This window comes from Aotus nancymaae, unplaced genomic scaffold (assembly GCF_030222135.1).
Source record: "Aotus nancymaae isolate 86718 unplaced genomic scaffold, 86718_ANA_hifiasm-v0.15.2.pri h1tg000049l, whole genome shotgun sequence".
Lineage (NCBI taxonomy): Eukaryota > Metazoa > Chordata > Mammalia > Primates > Aotidae > Aotus > Aotus nancymaae.
The window spans coordinates 25,236,850-25,258,368 of record NW_026988463.1 but is presented as its reverse complement, the minus strand read 5'-3'; the positions used below and the strand labels follow the sequence as shown (position 1 = coordinate 25,258,368).

General features: G+C 51.6%; 1 protein-coding gene across 4 annotated transcripts; it reads right to left on the bottom strand.

Moving 5' to 3' along the window:
- Window positions 1-893: 893 nt before the first annotated feature.
- On the bottom strand, window positions 894-20,491 carry KDM8 (lysine demethylase 8). Of its 4 annotated transcripts, none has more exons than XM_064362589.1 (8): window positions 20,361-20,491; window positions 12,718-13,246; window positions 8,965-9,131; window positions 7,719-7,851; window positions 6,855-6,899; window positions 3,644-3,793; window positions 2,297-2,389; window positions 894-2,216 (listed from the first exon to the last, which is right to left on the bottom strand). In XM_064362589.1, exons 2-8 carry the CDS (start codon window positions 13,213-13,215, stop codon window positions 2,052-2,054), a joined length of 1,251 nt encoding a protein of 416 aa, XP_064218659.1. In that variant the 5' UTR covers window positions 13,216-13,246; window positions 20,361-20,491; the 3' UTR covers window positions 894-2,051. The 4 variants fall into 4 exon arrangements, with proteins under 4 accessions (XP_064218659.1, XP_064218661.1, XP_064218660.1 ...); XM_064362591.1 differs by lacking the exon at window positions 20,361-20,491 and adding an exon at window positions 18,920-19,038; XM_064362590.1 differs by lacking the exon at window positions 20,361-20,491 and adding an exon at window positions 14,967-15,004.
- Between the last annotated feature and the right edge of the window lie 1,028 nt (window positions 20,492-21,519).

The window sequence follows — 21,519 nt, the reverse complement described above, 5'->3', positions numbered from 1 at the left end:
TGGCCTCCCGTGCCCAGCTTTTTGTCACGCTGCACTACAGATGGACCATGGGGCCTGCCAGCAGGAGAGGCAGGGGCACTGGGAGCTGGGGCCACAGCCTGCCTGTCCTTCAGCTGGGGAAGGGGTGCGAGTTATACACGTGGGCCGATAGTCAGGGCCCTCTGGCTGGGCAGCCACCGCTCCTCACTAATGGCAAACCTAGGCATGGGGGCATCCCTGTTTTATGCCTCGCTACTTTCAGGGATGTTGACATCTGGTATAAATTCTTCCTATGAAAGATTAGGAAATGATTAACAATGGCAGGGAATCAACAATGTCCTTGCAAGCAGCTACACACGGAGCAAATGAACTCGCTTCCAGATAGCTCGTGTTTGTCATGCTCTGCCGCGCCCATGGCCCCTCAACAGCCCACTCCCAGGATGAGTAAGAGCCACGGCCTCTCGCTGCCAACAGCCAGCTTTCAAGAACGCAGATTCTGCTGGTGTCTGCCCAAAGGTCAAGAACCCCAGGACCTACAGGATGAAGGTCAAACTCCTTGGCCTGGGTACGGAGGGCATCAGGAGCTGGAGTTCCAGCTGCCTGCCACCACCTCCCCATCCCCCTTCTAGTTACCCCAGGGTAGCTACACACGCCCCTTCCCCCCACCCCCCAACCAGAATCTCTCCTGGGGCTTCTTGATTTTGGGCTGAAAGACAAACAGATGAGCCCGTGGGTCAAGGTGCTGGCAGGATAGCAGCTGAGCCCTCGGGGCTCTTTTCCCCAGGCCTATCTTGGAAGGGAGAAAGCAGCCAGGGCTGGCATGGTGGCTCACACCTGTAACCCCAGGACTTTGGGAGGCCAAGGCAGAAGGATTGCTTAAGCCCAGGAGTTCAAGACCAGCCTGGGCAACATAGTGAGATCCCATCTCTATTTAGTTTAAAAAACAAAACAAAACGGAGGGCTGGGGAAAGTCTTAACGGCCAAAACATAAACCTGCGTGTACACAAACGACACATTTACAGAAAGCATGGAGCCTGGGATCTCCCCCTGGCCTGAAACTCTCCCCCAGTTTGAGGGGGATGGCAACTGGAGCGGAGGGGAGGAAGGCTTCTAGGGGCTGCTGATGGTCTGGTTTCTCCACTTGGGAGCCTGATCCTGGGTGAGTGCGGGGAGGGAAAAGTCATCCAGTCAGAAGACCTCTGCACTTCTCTGCAGGCAGGTAGGTTATCCTTAAGCCATGAGGACGACAGAAATCTCCCGCCGCCCAGCAGGGGTCCGGGCTCCTGAGCAGTCCTTTACGGACTCTCCGCTGTGACCGGGGCAGCTCCTGGCTCTCTCTCCAGTCTGCAGGCTGTGGCGTCCAGCAGGCTCGGTTATGGGAAGGAAGGGCAGAAGCATCAGATTAGTTGGGATCAGCGACAGCGGCTGAGGTTTGTGTAGCAGCAGGGGCTCGGCACCGCCTCCTCGGCCCTTGCAGTGAGGGCTAGCCTTGCCGTCTTTTCCATGCGGGCACAGTGAAGTGAGGGATCCAGGCCGAGTCACACAGCAGGTACACAGTGGGGCTGGGTTTGAGTCAAGCAGCCTCCTTATTTATTTATTATAATTTTTTTTCAAAGACAGTGTTGCTCTGTCACCCAGTCTGGAGTGCTGTGGTGCAATCACGGCTCACTGCAGCCTCAACTTGGAAGGCTTAAGCGATCCTCCTGCCTTAGCCACCTCAGAGCCCACATTTCACCCTGCCTGTGTAACCCGCCTGTTTCCCAAGCGCGTTAGGCTTTCTGATGCTGGAACCCCTGTGTAGGCTGCCTGCCTGCAATGTCCTTCTGGGCTCTCCCCACCTTCCTCTGCCATGCACCCCCGGGCTGGAGTGTGCCCCTCTCTGGGCAGCCCCTGCTCTGTGCCTGTCCCGCGCTGGAGCTTGACCCCTCAGGGCTGCCACTGGGCAGTGAAGGCTCCTCAGGGCACAGGTTCAGTCCTGCTTGTCTCTGTAGCAGCAGGGGGGCCACAGAGCAGGAAATCTGTGAACAGATGAATGCTGTCTGCACGTCAGGACCTTTCAGCTCCTCTCCTGGCTATGACCACCAGAAGCTGACCGAGAAGCTCAGATCCAGAGCTCGCACGTAGTGCCAGTGTTTCACCGGGATGAACAGGACCTCTCCAGGAGACAGGATGCAGGACTCGAATGGAGCCTTGGCAAACTTGGGGAACTTCTCCAGGTCGGGATTCTCCACGTCTACCTGAAGAAAGGAAAGGACGTCATCCTCTCCAGGGGCAGTGGGGAGAACCTGCCACATCACCCCAGACCCCCAGTGCCCACCTGGCTCGTGTTATGGAGAAGGTGTGTGTCATGAGGGTACAGAGCCCCTGACTCCTGCGGGGAATACAGCCGGATGTACTTCCTCCCCATCACCTGGGAAGAGAGACCCCGAGAGTCAGCTGGCGGCCTCACTCCGCTGCTGCCCCCCGCCCGTCCTGGCCTCTGTGCCCTTCCACACGCTGCTCCCAATGCCCAGTCTGCCCTTCCCACCACATACATGCTTACAGTTCCCTGTGTATGTTTTTCTTTCTTTTTTATTTTTAGATACAGGGTCTCATTCGGTCATCCAGGCTAGAGTGCAGTGGTGCGATCAGGGCTCACTGCAGCCTCGACCTCCCGGCCTCCAGAGATCCTCCCGCCCCAGCCTCCCCAGTAGTTGGGACTACAGGTGTGCCCCACGACACCTAGCTGAGTTTTGTATTTTTATTTTTGGTAGAGATGGGGTTTCACTGTTACCCGGGCTGGTCAAACTCCTGGCCTCAAGGGGTCCTCCTGACTAGGCCTCCCAAAGTGCTGAGATTATAGGTATGAAGCACCAAATTCCGCCTAAAAGTATGTTTTTCCTCCAAATCCATTATGAATAGTAACTTCATTTTTGGAGCCCACAGTTATTAGGCACTTGTCTGTGCCAGGCACTGCTTAAGTACTTTATGTGTGTTAACTGGTTTAATCCTCTCTGAGGTGCTTTATCTTCACTCCCATTTTGTAAACTGAGGCACAGAGGGGTTAAATGAGCTGCCCAAGCTTACACAGCTAAGGGGTGGCAGGGCTGGAGTCTGCGCCTGGCAGGCTGGCTCCTGAAGCTCAGCTCTTAGCCCCTTCCTGGACCGCCTCACTGGACTGGTCTGCTGGGCTAGAACAATGTTCTCCTTTACTAAACCTCTCTCTGCCTGTGAAAACCAAGGTGGTCTTACAGCAGTAGACAGAGGCGCCTCCCTTTTCAGCAAACCCATCTGCTCCTCTGCCTGGGTCTCAGGAAAACTCCTCCCCTAACCTGCTCTCTCCTATTTGGAAGCTGGTCTGGATCAGATGGGTGGCAGGCGGGGGAGGGCGAGGGAGGGGCACCTGGGCAGCTGTGCCAGCGCTCACCCGCCCCCTCTCCCAAGGGCTCCCTGCGAGGGATCTTGGGGTGAGCACAGGCAGGAGCAGCCGCTTCTGGAAGCAGCTGACTGCAGAGGCCTCCCCAGGCCTGGGACCGTTTCTGGGTTTGTTTTATATTTTTGTTCTCGTCCCCTTCAGTGCTTCTTGTTTCTTTTTAAGAGCATGGTGTTTAAAGGCAGGGAATGTGGCCGGCCTGGTGACTGAGCCAGGAGACAGGAGGGCTACTGTTCCTGCGGCAGCTCCCACCTGGACTAGGAAGTTATGCTGGGGATCCTGATGGAGCGGGGAGACGGTTCCCTGGGGACCAAACCAGGCATTAATGGTGATCTCCTCTTCCTCCCCATTGCCCAGGCTGCAGTAGTCGGGGATGCTGATGTCCTGCTTGAGCTCTGGGATCTGTGGGTAGCAAAGCAGACGTGAGAGGCGGGGATCAGCCCAGGGACACAGTAGCCCAGAAGCCAACTAAGAGTCAGAGACACACAACTATATCCATCGTGTGTGTGTGTTTGAGACAGGGTCTGGCTCTGTTTCTCAGGTTGGACTGCAGTGGTGTGATCTCAGCTCACTGTAGCCTCTGCCTCCTGGGCTCAAGTGATCCTCCCACCTCAGCCTCCCCAGTAACTGGGACTATAGGCATGTACCACGCTTGGATAATTTGTTTTTAATTTTTGTAGAGACAAGGTTTCGCCAGGTTGCCCAGGCTGGTCTTGAACTAGATTTGAGTGATCCACCTGCCTCGCCTTCTCAAAGTGCTGGAATGACAGGCATGAGTCTCCACACCCGGCCCTTGCCTTGCTAGTTTTCAAAGCCAGCGTAGGCACAGAGGATTTGTTGCCCTACCTGGCAGAAACCGGCTAGGCAGAGAAACCAACTGATGAGAAAGGCAGGCATGGGCTGTGCAGAAAGGCAGCATGTGGTCTGTGCTCTGAGATTTGTATGAAGCAGTAAGGAAGAGGTGGCTTCCCACGGCCTCCAACAGAGCTGTATGCCACACATCAGGCGATCTGGATATTCATGGTGGGGGAGGGCTGCGGTGGCCAGGCCTCCTTTATTTATGTATTATAATTATTTTTTCACAGTCTTGCTCTGTCACCCAGTCTGGAGTGCAGTGATGCAATCACGGCTCACTGCAGCCTCGAACTGCAGGGCTTAAGTGATCCTCCTGCCTCAGCCTCCTGAGTAGCTGGGACCACAGGAGCATGCCACCGTGCCTAGCTAATTTTATTTTTGTAGAGATGGGGTCTTGCTATGTTGTCTAGGCTGGTCCTGCTTGGCCTCCCAAAGTGCTGGGACTGCAGGTATGAGTCACTGCACATGGCCCTGGCCTCCTTTAGACAAAGCCAGGGTCTCAGAGTGAAAACACACTCACTGTAAGGCCACTTCCTGTCCAGACCCTTAGTAGGCACCTCAGTTACCTCTGGGGTTGAACCCACCAGAGCAGGCCACCAGCCCACACCCCCCAGGCCACCAAGAACCTCAGGGTTCTTCACAGGACCCTGGTTGGACCCAGCAGCGTTTTTCAAGCTTGAAAGGCATGAAAACAGGGTTGCCAAGGGGACACAGGTCTTTTTAGAGTCACTGCTTCCAGCCTGCAGGCATCTGCAGGTGGACACTACCATTCCTTTGGGAGCAGTGACGGTAACTTCAGGCGGCTGGCTCAGAAACCCGTGTGTACCAGGAAAAGCTGGAATGTCCTTCCCGCAGGGAGCTTGGTCCCAGACACTGCTGTTCAGTCCTTTAAGAAACTGTCTCAAATCAGCTGTGCAGAAACACAGCTGTACCTGCTGCTTAGGGATGAAGTACAAGTTCACAAGCTGAGGTCCCTCCCAGGGATGTGGGGGGCTCCTCCCGAAGGTAATACCCGCCACTGCTGCGACCAGACCTGGCCCTGTGGAATCTAAGCAGAAACTCTGATTGGTCCCTGATGACATCATCAGGATTTCTGAAAGGTGACTGGCTGACCAGATCATGTCATCAGAATCACTGGCCAAGGATGCAGAGGCCCCCAAGGGAATCCGTGCCACTGGGATGTGACTGATAATTGAGGTGGGCTTAAACTGATGGCCAGAATCTTCTACAACATGGGGTCTCTGGGAGAAAAGTCAATAACAGGTTCTTGGACAAGAATCTAGGAGTCCCTGAGCGTCCTGGAGGTAGAGAAGGTCCTAGAACACCGTCCTTGCCACGTTGCATGACAGCACCTGGGCACGGAATGCTGGGACTTCTCCAAGGTCCTCTCCACAGCACGGTGGACATTCACCTCCAGGACTCAAACTAAACACCCAGGCGGCGCTCCATTGCCTGAAGCATCTTTAAAATCCTGCTTCATCTCGAAAGTCACTGTGAAGTTGGCCTTCTATTCCTAAATATACCTCCTCCCGTCCTAGGAAATATGAAACAGGAGGTCCTGCTTGGCCTCCCAAAGCGCTGGGACTACAGGTGTGAACCACTGCACACGGCCTTGGCCCCTTTAGACAAAGCCAGGATCTCAGACTGAAAACACACTCACTCTAAGGCCATTTCAGCTGCTCCGGGACAGGGAGCCAAGGTTAACTGTGGCTTCCAGGGTCCCTGGCCCACAGTGAGGCCACACCCCAGGATGACTGGGGTCAGGGGAAAGGCGTGTCTTGTGATCACACAGTAGGGACCTGATCAATCCCCCTTTCCTTCACTTAGCAAGTGACATGGACAGGAGGCAGGATGCATAAGTCCTAAGAGAGAGGCCTGGGGAAGAGAAACTGCCAGCCTCCTTTAATGTTGGCATGAAAGGTCCTGGCACAGCCCCTATTGGCCCTGCCTCCCCCATCAAGACAGAGAGTCAGGCAGCCCTGGCCTCGGCAGTAGATGCAGCAGCTGGGTAGCAACCCAGGGCACCCTGCAATGGCTGCAGAGGCAGCCTTGACTGTGGCCCTGACTCCGACTGACTCGAGTTTTCCACGTTCAGGGAACGCGCCTGGTCCTGTTCTTGAATCCTGCCAAGTGCTGCCTCCCTGGGCACTCCTGGCAGACACCACACCAGCCAGGTCCCTCCTGGGCACTCCAGCCCCATCTATTTAGTGTTTTGGGGTCCTGAATCTGGGTGTCTCCCCTGATCTTCCCTCCTACCCCCACACATCTGCCCACGTCCAGGGCCTGGTGGTTCACACCTATCTTGAACTGCTCCGCCTGCTGGCATCACCTCTCCTTGGACCACAGCAACAGCCCAGCCAGCCTCCTGCTCTGACAGCTGCTCCCTTCATCTCCGAACAGTGGCCCCTGTGATCCTCGGAGCACTGGCGACCCCCCAGTGTTTCCCATCACTTTAAGAAAATGGCTCCTCGTCAGCCAGGTCCTGCCAACTTCCCAGCCTCACCTGCTGCCTCCCTCCTCCTCACGTCCACTGTTCTGGCCGCACTGAGCCCAGGAGGGGAGGAAAGGGGAGATGGTGAAGGACAGAGGAGCATGGTCTTGGACTTACCTGGTCAAAGAGCTGGTGCTGAGCAAGGTACCCGACGTCCCTCAGCTAATCCACCGGGGAAAACCAGAGGCGACACAGAAAGCCCAGTTAGTCATCACAGATGCCTTCCTGCTGCTGCTGCTGCTGTCCAGCTGGCCCCAGCCCCCGCCACCCTTCCACTCCATCCTGAGTGGTCCTCTCCAACCCTCAGAGGCCCTGGAGCAGCTTCAAAAAACCTCTCCAGCACTGGGAACGCCCTTCGTAAAGCACTGATCTCATCCATCTGATTGGCAAACATTTTCATAAAATGGCAACACCGAGTGGACGCTTGTGTTAATTGCTCATGAAAGTATAAGTGATTTAACTTTCGGGAGAACCTTTCCTCCCTTCCCCTTCTGCCCCTTTCCCTCCCCTCCCATCTCCACGATTCTCCTGCCTCAGCTTCCCTAGTAGCTGGGATTACAGACACACGTGACCACGCCCGGCTAATTTTTGTATTTTTAGTAGAGACAGGGTTTCACCATGTTGGCCAGGCTGGTCTTGAACTCCTGGCCTCAAGTGATCTGCTTGCCTCAGCCTCCCAAAGTGCTAGGATTACAGGTGTGAGCCACCATGCTTGGCCACTATTAAAACTTTAAATACATACTCTTGACTTTGAGGTCCAACTTTTGGAACAGACTAAAACCCACTGAATTATACTCCCCTATCCTAAAAAAGGCCTGAAACAAATTCCTCATGTCTGCTAGACGCAGTCATCCCGTGACCACAGACTCACAGACTGACTCCTCTAAAACCTCCCACTGCGATGCATGAAGGGCTATTTGCCTAAATGTACTACGCTCTCTCCCTTGCAAGTATTAGGGGAAAGCAGTCCCCATGACGTACCTCATTCACGATGTACTTGCTGATGAACTCATTGACCGTCATGAGTGTCTGGGACCATTCCTCGTCTGTGTACCTGGAACCAACTTCCACCGGGACGGTTCGGCAGCCAGCGATCTCCTGGATATACTCCAAACTAGCAGAAAGATACGCTTTGGCGTCATCACTGCTAATATCTGTTGGGTATAGTACTAAGTGTGCTTTATATATGGTTCCCTTCCATCCTTTGAAAACCTCACGTGCAAAGACGGGGACTGTCATCCCCTTCTTCACTGACGAGGAAACGGGCATGGAGAGGCGGGGTTCCCGACTCAAGCTATACAGCTCATACACAGTTGCAGATAGGGCCGGTAAGTCTGGCTGGCTGGGCTGCTCTAGTTCCCTGCTTGCCAACGGCCTCCTCCCTTCTTTCTTTGCTCATTTTGTCACTAAGCTGAGAAACCTTTGAACAAATAGTGGCAGCGCGGGGAGTGGTGAAGTGACGTCCATTGAGCTCTGCACTCTAGCCTGACTAATTCCAGGCCTCATCAGTTAGACCAGGGGATCTGCAGCAGGTTACTGAACCTCTGTGAGTCCTTGATCTCCATTTACAGAATGGGGGTGATGACAGCAGCTGTCCTAGCACCAGGTATACACAGCAAAATGCTTCACGAAGGCTTGCTGTGAGGAGGGCTCCTGCAGTGAGAATTCCTCCACGTGTCTCAGCGGGTAGCATTCCCTCCGCTAAACCACAAAACAGGCTGACTCCATCTACCTTCCTTGAGAGATGCCTCCCTATTTCCAAACTCATGCAGAGCCACGGCATGACAGCCATGCTCCAGCTGCCTGATCTGATCGCCCCTTCGTGAATCAGAGAAAGGACTAGAAATCAACACAGGAGACCATGGAACCCCTCAGAGACAGAGAGGCTGTCTCTTGGGCTATTTCTACGCTTAGCTTCAGGGCCCTGAGATGGTCTGAAATTGCTAGGATCCTGCAAAATTGCATAACAGACACTGCCACTTAGGGAATTATTAAAAACCCGCTTAGGGCGAGCAAGTGGTAGAAGATAAGAATCCCGTACCCTGTGGCATAAATTCAGAGCACCTTACTTTTCATTCTTTTTTAACCCCTTGGCAATCAGTCAAGGGCTGCTAGTGAAGCATCTGCAAGGCGGCATTTCCCTGGGGATGGTTGGGGGAGGAATTCAGGGAGCCGTGGGGGACATGAAAATGGGAAGAGGGACCTCACGTCCCTCAGCGGCACCCACCTCCACTTCTTCATGCACGGCCAGTGGTCAGCCACGCCTCTCAGGATCACGGGCCTCTCTGGAACCAAAAACTGCTCCCTGAAATGCTGGAGGGATGGGCAGTGCAGCCGGGGGACTGTTTTTTCTAACTTCACATCTGGAATCGAACCACGGTCCGTCCTTGCTTTCTGTTTAAAATCAAAACAGAACAAAATAACAGCTGCCTCAGGAAGTCAACATTTGAGGCATTCCACCAGGAACCTGTGTCAGGGGTAGGAGAGCTTAGCTGTCGAGTCCCAATAACAACAATAGACAAAGTATGTTATTACTGCTACTACTGCTATTTGCTTCTCATGAGATCAAGGTGGTTTTTTTACCTGTTTCATTAAAAATGTTTGTTTCATTATAAAAGTAATATAATACACTGCTTTCACAGAAATTCTGCAATAAAGGAAAACTTACCATCCCCCAACTTCATCAACTTAAGGTCTTTTCATTCCTGCATATTCTTTTCCCATCTTACACACATGCACATACACACACACACACACATACACACACATGCACACACATACACCACACACATACACACATGCACACAGATACACGCACATATGCATACACATGCACATACATGCACACACACATACATGCACACACATGCACATCACACACATGCACACACACATACACACACATGCACATTACACACACATGCACACACACGCACATATACACATACACATATACACATACACACATGCACATAGACACATACACATGCACACACATACACACGCACACATGCACATACACACGCACACATGCACATACACACACACACACACACACACAATTTCTGACCCGCTGGGAGTAACAGCCACAATGAAGCAGCAGCCCTGCCTCTCCTGTCCAATCATTTATCAAAAGCAGTTTCCACATGGCCACCCAGTCCTTGCAATTTTTTAGGAGTGGCTGCACCATCATTACTTAACTATCTCCCAACTGGGTGACCTGAGGCATTACTTGCTGTTTGAGGCCTCAGTGTCTAGTGTCCACAGCTGTGAAACTGCTGGGAAATGGCTGGGCACGGTGGCTCATGCCTGTCATCCCAGCACTTTGGGAGGCCAAGGTGGGAGGACTGCTTGAGCCCGGGAGTTTGAGACCAGCCTGGCCAACATAGAGAAACCTCCATCTCCAGAAAAAATTTAAAAAGCTGGGCTTGGTGGTGCAAACCTGTAGTCTCAGCCACTCGGGAAGCTGAGGTGGGAGAAATCACCTGAGCCTGGGAGGTCGAGGCTGCAGTAAGCTATTTTTTTTTTTTTTTTTGAGACAGAGTCTTGCTGTGTCGCCCAGGCTGGAGTGCAGTGGTGCGATCTCGGCTTACTACAACCTCCGCCTCCTGGGTTCAAGCAATTCTTCCGACTCAGCCTCCAGAGTAGCTGGGATTACAGGTGTGTGCCAGAATGTCTGGCTAGTTTTTGTACATTTAGTAGACATGGGATTTCACCATATTGGCCAGACTGGTCTTGAACTCCTGACCTCAGGTGATCTGCCGGCCTCGGCCTCCCAAAGTGCAGGGATTATAGGCGTGAGCCACCATGCCCGGCCTGCAGTGAGCTATGATTATGCCACTGCACTCTAGCTTGGGTGACTGAGCAAGACCATGTAGGTAAAACATGAAATAAAATAAAAGGGTAATCCACACACCATGCCCTTGGCCCCATGGTGCCCTTGGCAACACTGGGTGTCATATGAAGCCTTGTTTGCTAACTTAATACCCAAAGAGGACATGCTGTTTTGCTATTTGCATATCTCTCTTTTATTTTTTTAACCATAGGTGAGGTTGAATATTTTCCTGCACATTTGTTTAACAGATCTATTTCCATTTTGTGAACAGTCTGTTCAGGCTTCTGGACTTCTACCTCCTGGGGCTCCAGATTTTTTCCTTATTGATTTGTACGGTTCCTTACATAACAGAGATATTCATTGTCTGACATATTTGTTGAAAGTTTTTCTTCTCCCTTTATTGGATTTTGTTTTATTTTGGTTACATGCACGTGTGTTTAGTGACAATCATTTGCATTTTTCTTAGATAAAAATAATACGTGGCTGGGCGTGGTGGCCCACAACTGTAATCCCAGCACTTTGAAAGGCTGAGGCGGGCAGATCACCTGAGGTCAGGAGCTCGAGACCAGCCTGGCCAAATGGTGAAAACTCCGTCTCTATTAAAAACACAAAAATCATCCGGGTGTAGTGGTAGGCACCTATAATCCCAGCTACTCGGGAGACTGAGGCAGGAGAATCACTTGAACCTGGGAGGCAGAGGTTGCAGTGAGCTCAGATTGTGCCATTGCACTCCAGCCTGGGTGACACAGTGAGACTCTCATCTCAATAATAAGAATAAGAATGTGCATTGTAGGAAATTCTGAAAACATAGCAAAGCATTTAGAGAAATGTCAAAAACATCCCATAATTCCACTACCGAGTGTCTAGTACAGTCTTAGTCATTTCTTTCTGTGGGTCGGTACTCTGCCACTCTACAGACAAGGAAACCGAGGCTCGAAGGAGGTTAAGTGACTTGCTTGGGGTTGCTGTAAGTGAGACTTGTATGTCGGCACCAGGACCTGAAGAGTAAACCATGTTCTGTTCCTGGGGGTGGTCTTTGGAACAGGCATAGACTCAAGGGGTAGGTGAGATCGATCCCCAAAACAGATGTCAGCTAGTTGTAGTATCTCATTCAAACCTGGGAGCAGAGAGATGGGAGCGGCCAGAGGTATCACCTTGCCTGGGTGCTTCAGCAAGACCATCAGGAAAAAGCTGAAAGAAATGGGCCGCTGCTGGCTGCAGCTCTCACCCACACAATCTATTTAAGCTGTTTCTCTCAGGAACCATGCAGCCTCCCTGCTGCCTCTCTGCTGAAAGGGCACTGCTTTTGCAAAAAAAAGGAAAAAGAAGTTTTCTTTATTTTGAGAAAATGAATGGAGCTGTCCCATTTTCAAAATCAATGGGGGCTGAGCATGGTGGCTCACACCTGTAATCGCACTGCTGTGGGAGGCCACGGCAGGAGGATCCCTTTAGGCCAGGAGTTCCAGATTAGCCTGGGAAACATAATGAGACCCCATCTTTACAAAAAATAAAAACTAGGCTGGGTGTGGTGGCTCACGCCTGTAATCCCAGCACTTTGGGGGACTGAGGCGGGTAGATCACAAGGTCAGGAGTTTGAGACCAGCCTAGCCAACATGGTGAAACTCTGTCTCTATTGACAAAGCAAAAATTGGCCAGGCATGGTGGCAGGCGTCTGTAATCCCAGGTACGCAGATTCTGAGGCAGGAGAATCATGATGAACCTGGGGGACAGAGGTTACAGTGACCAACACCGTGTCATTGCACTCCCGCCTGGGCGACAGAGCGAGACTCTGTCTCAAAAAAAGAATGAATAGAAATAAAAAATAAAACTAAAAAAAATAGCTGGGTGTGTTGCCACACATCCATAGTTCCAGCTACTAAGGGGGCTGAGGCAGAAGGATTGCTTGACCCCAGGAAGTGGACGCTGCAGTGAGCCAAGATTGCACTACTGCACTCCAGCTGGGGCGATAGAGCGGGAGCATACCTCAAAAAACACACAGGAATTCAAAATCAATGGAGATGCTATTTTCTGTCAGAGAGGTTGCAAGCCATGAGGCCCCACCCCAGGGGAGAGATGACTCGGAATTTCTAGAACAGCAGGGTTGCTGGATGGCTGGTGTGCTTGGGGACAATCTCCCCCACATACCTTTGTGCAGGGCTGCTCCGGGGTGGAGCCCTGGGCAGGCCTTTTTCCAGGGAGGTGTGCCTGGAGGATGGCAGCGACTTTAAGGAGGATGTCCCCCAGGATGGCCGCCCCCATCAACAGGCCCATGTCACAGACCCGCAGGGCTGCGGCCACAGTGGTGGCGTCCCCAGGTGCCTGGCACAGACACAGGACTTTCAGGAGGCAGCCCATGGCGTACACCTGGCGCCAGTCTTTGTCTACGTCCCGCCACGTGCCCGTGTTGAGCTTCTCCCAGGAGTAGTCCAGGATCACCTCGCTGGTCTGCAGACACTCGGCCCTCCTGCCCTTGTAGAAGAGCTCAGTGGCTCGCTGCAGCAGTGTCACCACGCTCCTCTCCACTTTCTCCCCGAGGTCCAGCTTCAGGTCTTCTTTAGTGTGTGGCAGGAGTGCCCTGAGGGCCTCCCAAAGAGTGCCTTCTCCGGCCAGGGGCTCTGCGGGGCAGTGGGTGTCTCCAGCCATTGGGCCACTGCCAGCTCAGTCAGTCCCGTGCCTGGGGAGGCGGAAAGAAACAAGAGTTAGACACCAGGACAGACCTGTCCCCGGTGCATTCCTGCAGCTTCCTGCATCTCATCTGGGAGGATTTTTCAACAGCGGTCTTCTCTGCTGGGCACCTCTGGAAGGGTGACCCCTTCTGTCTGGGGTCACCGCTGTATCTTCAGGGCCTGTTACAACGCCTGGTACTCAGCGAGCACTGGACAAACGTGTGTTCAGAAAGGAACGTGTATATTGTCCTTGTCTGCACTGCCTCCCATACCCCTCCACTGCCTGGCAAACTCCTACCCAACCTTTAAGGCCCATCTTAAATATCCCTCTGCGAGGCCTGCCAAGATTCTCTAACAGTGTTCTGTGTTCCTGCAGCCCTTGAGCTTCTCTTTATAGCACCTGTGACAATGTATGAAATACACCTGCTTACATGTTGTCTATCCAGCACTGCACTGCCGGCTCCTCCAGGGCAAGAACACAGACATTCCCCTATGCTTCCCCAGAGCCTAAACGCAGAGTCTGCCTCATGGCAGGCACTCAGGAGTGCAGGACTTCGAAAAGTATTCGAGGAGGCCGGCATGGTGGCTCACACCTGTAATCCCAGCACTTTGGGAGGCCAAGGCAGGTGGATCGCTTGAGCTCAGGTGTTCAAGACCAGCCTGGCCAACAAGGCAAGACCCCGTTTCTACAAAAAATACAAAAAATTAGCTGGGCATGGCGGTACATGCCTGTAGTCCCAGCTACTTGAGAAGCTGAAGGTGGGGGGAATCACTTAAGCCTGGAGGCAAAGGTTGCAATAAGCCGAGATCATGCCACCAGCTTGGGTGACAGAGCAAGATCCTGTCTTAAATTGAGAAAAGAAAGAAGAAGAAAAAAAAAAGGCCAGGTGTGGTGGCTTATGCCACCAGTAATCCCAGCATTTTGGGAGGCTGAGGTGGTGCATCACTTGAGGTCAGGAGTTCGAGACCAGCCTGATTAACATGGTGAAACCCTGTCTCTACTAAACATACAAAAATGAGCTGGGCGTGGTGGTACATATCTGTAATCCCAGCTACTTGAGAGGCTGAGTCAGGAGAATTGTGTGAACCCAGGAGGTGGAGGCTGCAGTGAGCCAAGATTGTGCCATTGCACTCCATCCTGGGAGACAGAGCCAGACTCCATCTCAAAAAAAAAAAAAAAAAAAGTGACTTGCCCTAAGCAAGGTCAATGATTTGTACAGAAGCAGGGCTTAAATTCCGGCTGATCTCAGCACCCTCTCCTATGTGGCATGGCAACCCTGCAAGCTTGACATATATGAACACGTCCCTTGCAGTCCTATAATGGGAGTTTTACAGATGAATAAACTGAGATTTCAGAGGTTAAGCAATTTGTCCAAACTACACAGTAAGTAGCAGGTCTACCCAGAACACTCACTGCTCTCAAGGGTGAGCTCTCTGGACTTTGTAACCACAGGGCTGAGCTCAGTCCTTGGTTCACAATGAGCATGCTTTCCAGTAAGCTCAGGGTGTGGTAGGACTAGAGCGCCCCAGCCTGCCCGGATGGGTTCTCTCTCTAGCCTCCTAGAAGGCTCACAGGTCGCTTGTGCTGGCCTCATTCACAACCTTCTTAGAGAGTTTCACAGTCCAAGTTCCAGCATGGACTTCTCCACTAGGCCAGCACAAGACACCACATGGAACCATCCCTGGCCTCCCTGGGTGACCTCCTGGCTCATCCGCTGCATGTCTTACATGAATCTTATAGAGCAACATGGAGAAGTCTCATCTTGAGCATCCCACAGACTTCAGGAGCCTCATATCCTGGCTTCTCATAAAGGCCAGTTAAAAGGCCTCCCAGGAGACATTTATTGCCTTACTATGAAACAGTCTTCCAAAGTGCTTTTTTGAGATGGAGTCTTGCTCTATCACCCAGGCTGGAGTGCAGTGATGTGCTCTTGGTACATGGAGACTGGGGCCCTATGCAGCAGCTTTGTGAACTTGTCTCTTGATGGCCTTAGAACGCGGCCTCCCAGAGGGTTTCAAATGGGTTCTAAACTCGTTCCCTGAAATGCAGATTACGGGCTTTGTAAATTGGTGCTCCAGGGTGACCTCAGAAAACAGCCCTGGCCCATCAGCCTTACAAAGCCAGCTTCTCAAGGTGGCCTCACGTGTGGGGCTTTGTAGCCAGGTTCCCCCAGTGGCCCCGTGTGCTGCTTTGTCACCTGGCCTCCCAGGGTGGCCTCACGTTTGGTCTTCATAAACTGCCTCCTAAGGCAGCCTACCTGCTACTTTGCAAATTGGCCTTGGAGACCTCAGGTTGAAGGCTGATGGACACAGCCTTCTGGGAAAGATGGCCTCCTAATACTGCGAGTTGGCTGTACAAAACAATCTCTTCTTGGCCACATGAAATAGCCTTATTATTATTCTTTAATGCAGAGTTCTTCAATGAATGGTGTTATAAAAAGGTCTTCAGAGATACTTATGTTGACAATATATGGTATTCCAGAGATGGAGGCTTCAGGATGGCTGTGTAAGTTTGTTTTCAAAATGGCTTTTCAGATTGCCTTGAAATGGCAATTCTCAAGCCACTTGAAATGGCCTCCCCAAAGGCCTCAATTGATGTTATACACTGTTCTCTAGCTGGGCACCTACAATCCCAGCTACTCAGGAGTCTGAAACAGGAGGACTGCTTGAGCCCAAGAGTGTGAGACCAGCCTGGGCGACATGTTAAGACCCTGTCTCTAAAAAAATTAAAAAAATAACTAGCTGGCTGTGATGGCACACACCTGTAGCCCCAGCTACTCCAGAGGCTGAAGCAGTAGGCTTGCTTGAGCTCAGGAGTTTAAGGCTGCAAGTGAGCCATGTTTGTGCCTCTGTACGCCTGTCTGGGTGACAGAGTGAGACCCTGTTTCAAAAAATAAAATAAAACTATAGCCTCCTACAAGGCCTTATGTTGGCAGCATGGTGAAGTGGCATTCTGGCCGTATCAGTCTTCTGGCCTGGTTGCACAGGCTTCCCCAAACCTCTCATGATTTGGGCTTTTATGTAGTTGCCATATCAAAAGCCACATCCTGGTACAGGAAACAGTCTTCCAAAGTGGTTTTTTGAGACGGAGTCTTGCTCTGTCACCGAGGCCAGGGTGCAGTGATGCGATCTTGGCTTACTGCAATCTCTGCCTCCCAGGTTCAAGCGATTCTCCTGTGTCAGCCTCTGAGTAGCTGGGACTACAGGCACATGTGCCACCATGCCTGGCTAATTTTTTCTAATTGTAGTAGAGATAGGGTTTTGCCAGGTTTGCCAGGCTGGTCTTGAACTCCTGACCTCAAGTGATCCACCCACCTTGGCCTCCCAAAGTGCTGGGATTACAGGTGTGAGCCACTGTATCCGGCCCTTGTGACTTGTTTTTTAAAAACTGGCCTCCCTCTAGATGGGGGCTTGTCTGAGGACCAGGTGAAGTCAGATTTTGTCTTAGTTTTACAAATCAAACTGTGGTTTCTTCGTAGTGCCAGGAAAGTGTTATTTGCTGTGTCCATCTATCCCCCAGGGAGCAGTCTCACATTGGCTCCTGTTAGCCACGCAAAATGGCATTATAGGAGAAGGAATCTTCATCTGGCTGGGGAAACACTCACTCTCTTGTTGGCTATATGAAACAATCTTCCACGGTCGCTGGCCTCATGGGCTGTGAGAAGCAGCCTTCGCACCACCAACCATTTGAGATGGCCCTCCTGGGAAGGTCAAGTGCAGACCACAAGACACTGGCTTTTTGAATGGCCTCAGGTCCAGGCTCATCAGCCTTCTGGCATTTCCCACATATTGGTGTGAGAAAAAGGCTTCCTGATGGTTGTATCAAGCAGTTTTCCAGAGTAAAGGATCAGCTGGAGTAGCCTTATGGCCTGACTTTATTGATTGACTTCTCAGAACTCCTCACCAAATTGCTGTTTATAAAGGCTTATATTAAGGCCAGGTGCAATGGCTCAGGCCTGTAATCCCAGCACTTTGGGAGGTCGAGGAGGGTTGGATCACCTGAGGTCAGAAGTTCAAGTTCAGCCTGGCCAACATGGTGAAACTCAATCTCTACTAAAAATACAAAAATTAGCCAGGCATGGTGGTGCATGCCTGTAATCCTAGCTACTCGGGAGGCTGAGGCAGTAGAATCACTTGAACCAGGGAGGCAGAGGTTGCAGTGAGCTGAGATCGTGTCACTGCACTCCAGCGTGGGTGACAGAGCAACACTCTGTCCCCCTTGAAAGAAAAGCACATGCACAAAAAGGCTTATATTAAACAAATGGGAGTCAGGAATAAAATGTCTGACTTGCCAGTTCCTTGCAAGAAAAAAAAAGATGTGTGAAGCAGTCTTTGAGAGTGGTACCACATACTGGCCTTCGAGTGCCACATAAGAGGGTTTATTGGGAGTTGTATGGATAGCCTTCTAGTGGTCAGGTATACGTAGGTCATCCAAACCCAGACGCTATTAATATTTATGCCTGCACCAGTAAACCTGGTGTTATTCCAGGCAAACTGACATCTACCATAGCCCAAGTGTGGGCCATACAAAAAAGCCTGAGTGGCCTCTTATCTTCACTTTACAAGTCAGTTTCCCAGAGCTCAACAAGTATTGGCCTTAAAAAACCTCTTGTTGGTCAGAGAAGGTTATTTTTTTTGAGACAGAGTCTCGCTCTGTCACCCAGGCTGGAGTGCAATGGCGTGATCCCAGCTCACTGCAACCTCTGCCTCCTGAGCTCAAGCAATTCTCCTGCCTCAGCCTCCCGAGTAGCTGGGATTACAGGTGCCTGCCACCATGCCTGGCTAATTTTTCTATTTTTAGGAGAGATGGGGTTTCACCATGTTGGCCAGGCTGGTCTTGAACTCCTGACCTCAGGTGATCCACCTGCCTCGGTCTCCCAAAGTGCTCAGATTACAGGCGTGAGCCACCGTGTCTGGCCCAGAGAAGGCTTTTTTGCAGGGGGTGGGAAGGGGGTTGTCAGGTATAGAAACAGCCTGAGTCTTATGTCCTGGCTTTGTGAACTGGCGTCATAAGCTGGAACAGCTTTCAGGGGGAAGATCAAATACAGGCTGCATAAAACAGCTTTTGAGTGAACTTGATTCAGCCCCTAAATGCTCCTTACATAAAGTCTTGTCTGTTGGTGTATGAAATGATCTTGCAAAGAAGGTCAGAAAATAGGCTATTATGAGCTAACCTCTCAGAGTGGTTTTTCTTCTGGATTTACAAATAAGCCTAAGATGAATCTTATAAAAGGCTTCTTGTTGGTCGTATTAAACAAAAAGGAGCCTGTATAAACAAAAAGTATAGCCTATATAAAATAGCCTGAATACACTCAGGCTTGGACTTTATAAATTCACCATCCAGATAGAATTCACTATACAAACTGGCAAAGTGGGTCGGTTCCTGCTAGGTTATGGGATAATCCCTCTTGGAAGCTACTGCCCTGTCATCCCAGGATTCTCTCAAATTATTTTTATTATTATTTTTGAGACGGAGTCTCACTCTGTTGCCCAGGCTGGAGTACAGTCGCCCTGCCCTGGCTCACTGCAACCTCCGCTTTCCAGGTTCAAGCAATTCTCCTGCCCCAGCCGCCCGAGTAACTGGGGTTACAGGCACCCACCACCACACTCGGCTAATACTTGTATTTTTAGTGGAGACGGGGTTGTCCCACGTTGCCAGGCTGGTCCTGTGAACTACTGACCTGAAGTGATCCGCCTGCTTTGGTCTCCCAAAGTGCTGGGATTACAGGTGTGAGCCACCGTGCCCAGCCTTAAATGATTTTTTTCTTTTTTCTTTTTTTTGAGACGGAGTTTCACTCTTGTTACCCAGGCTGGAGTGCAATGGCGGATCTCGGCTCACTGCAACCTCCGCCTCCTGGGTTCAGGCAATTCTCCTGCCTCAGCCTCCTGAGTAGCTGGGATTACAGACATGCGCCACCATGCCCAGCTAATTTTTTGTATTTTTAGTAGAGACGGGGTTTCACCATGTTGACCAGAATGGTCTCGATCTCTTGATCTTGTGATCCACTCGCTTTGGCCTCCCAAAGTGCTGGGATTACAGGCGTGAGCCACCGCGCCCGGCCCGCCTTAAATTATTTTTAAACATCAGCTCCTCTAAAGCACCTCCCAGAGTATTTAAGGTGGCTGGGTGGAATGGCCTCTCCGAGAACCTCACTGTGATTTGCAGAGGGTCTCAGAGTGGGCACTCTGCAAGCACCATGCTGGTCATGAGAAAGCCTCCAAAGGGGGCTTCCAGGACAGATAGGCCTACAACTGGCTTTCTGGGAACAGGCAGTCCAGTTCTCTCTTAAATGTTATTATGGCAGTATTCTACAAAACTTATTCAAAAACAAGAGCTTCGTAAAACTTCCCAGAGAAGTTTGGAACATTTTCCAGAAAGCTTTATTCATGGCACAAGGGTCCCTTTGGCTCTCTAGGGGGCTCACAGTCTTGTGTTTGGGTCGTCCATGTGGTCCCAACACCTGAGCACCTCCCGATCCGGGGCTTGCTCCCGAGTCCTCCCGAGCACCGCGATTCTCAGTGACTGGGAAACGCACCGATGCCCAGCGTTAAGTCTTTCCGAGCTATAAGCACCTTTCCTTCTTCCAGCAGCCACACGCCCAGGCCCCAGAGGGTCCCAGGTATCTCGCAGTAGCCTTGCGCCCCGAGGCCTCAGACCCCATTCCCTCCTCAGCGCCTTCCCCGGGGCTACATTTCTCGTGGCTCATATTCGGTACCTGACGGCTCAATCATTTCCAGCCGACCTTGCCGCCCAAGACACACTCAGCACGGCAGAAACACCTGCGCAAGCGCAGTAGGGCTGCACTGACGAGACGCCAAGAACCGCGCAAGCGCACAGCAGCCTGCCGCATGGGCCTGCCCTCACGCATGCGCAAATCCACCATAAGATGAGCACTACGCAGGCGCGGAGCCTTTCCCTCTGACAGGGCAGGCGAGCTAAGAGCTAAACTGCATTCTCAGAGCGCATGCGCCGACTCCGCCAGCCTCAGGGCCTTCCAAGGCGCATGCGCGAGGCCGGGTTTGGCGCTTCACAAGACGCCCATGCGGTCCATGTCTCCGAACCCGGCCTCTCCACTTGTGAGGAGCCGGAGCTGACTGCACTCTCGAGTTGCTCAAACTAACCTCTCTTCAGCTGCGACGGTGTTGAGTCGTCTTTGGGCTGGCGACGACGCGTTGCGTTTGGTCCGATCACTCGTCTGTCTCCTCGGAGGAGTCAGAGGCTAGCACAGGAGTATTGATCGCTCGCTGCTCGTCTGATCCGACGGAGAGCCTGGAGGAGCGCCGAGTAATCGATGCTGTGGCCCCGCCCCATCCCGTTTAGAAGGTCAGCGGGTGAAGCCAGAGAAAGGCTGGGGTGTTCCCTCCGGGTCCTTCCCCCAGTGACACCCGCTTTTTCCTCTGCGCAGATACCAACTTCGTACAAGGCTGTTTCTCATTCACCATTTAATTCCTGCAGCTAGGATTATTAGTTCTCCCTGTTTTACAGAGAGGTAAAGTGAGGTTCAGTGATTAAAGTGGCCACATACTTGTACTTTTGGAAAGTCAGATCCACAGTTGACCCACGAGCTAGTGCTGCATGCACAGTCGGTTCGAGTAAGAAGGAAGTGGCCAGGGCACACACTTCTGCCACCTTTGCTTTGATGCTGAGTGGTGTGAGGACACTGAGACTTTTATCTTTTGAGCACACTCTCCTATGGGCTCCAAGTGTGCAGGGCTTTTGCAGCATTGCACAGAGGTGTGGAAAGTTATGCTCATACTGGGCTTGGGGTCTGAGTAGGAAACAGGCTTGCTCAAGATAAGTTCATAGATTAGCGGATTCTAGGTACTGTGCTAAAGTGCTTTAAAAATATCAAAATTGTAGCTGTTGTATTGATCATGATCATCCCCGTCCCCATTTTAGGGAGTGTATTAGTCTGCTTTCACACTGCTGATAAAGACATACCCAAGAATGAATAATTTACAAAGAAGAAGAGGTTTAATGGATTCACAGTTCCACATGGCTGGGGAGGCCTCACAATCAATCATGCTGGAAGGCAAAAGGCACATCTTACATGGCAGCAGACGAGAGAATGAGAACCAAGTGAAAAGGGAAACCCCTTACAAAACCATCAGATCTCATGAATCTTACTCACTACCAAGAGAACAGTATGGGGGAAACCTCCTCCATCATTCAATTATCTCCCACTGGGCCCTTCCACAACACGTAGGGATTATGGGAGCTACAATTCAAGATGAGATTTGGGTGGCAACATAGCCAAACCATATCAGGGCACAGAAAGCT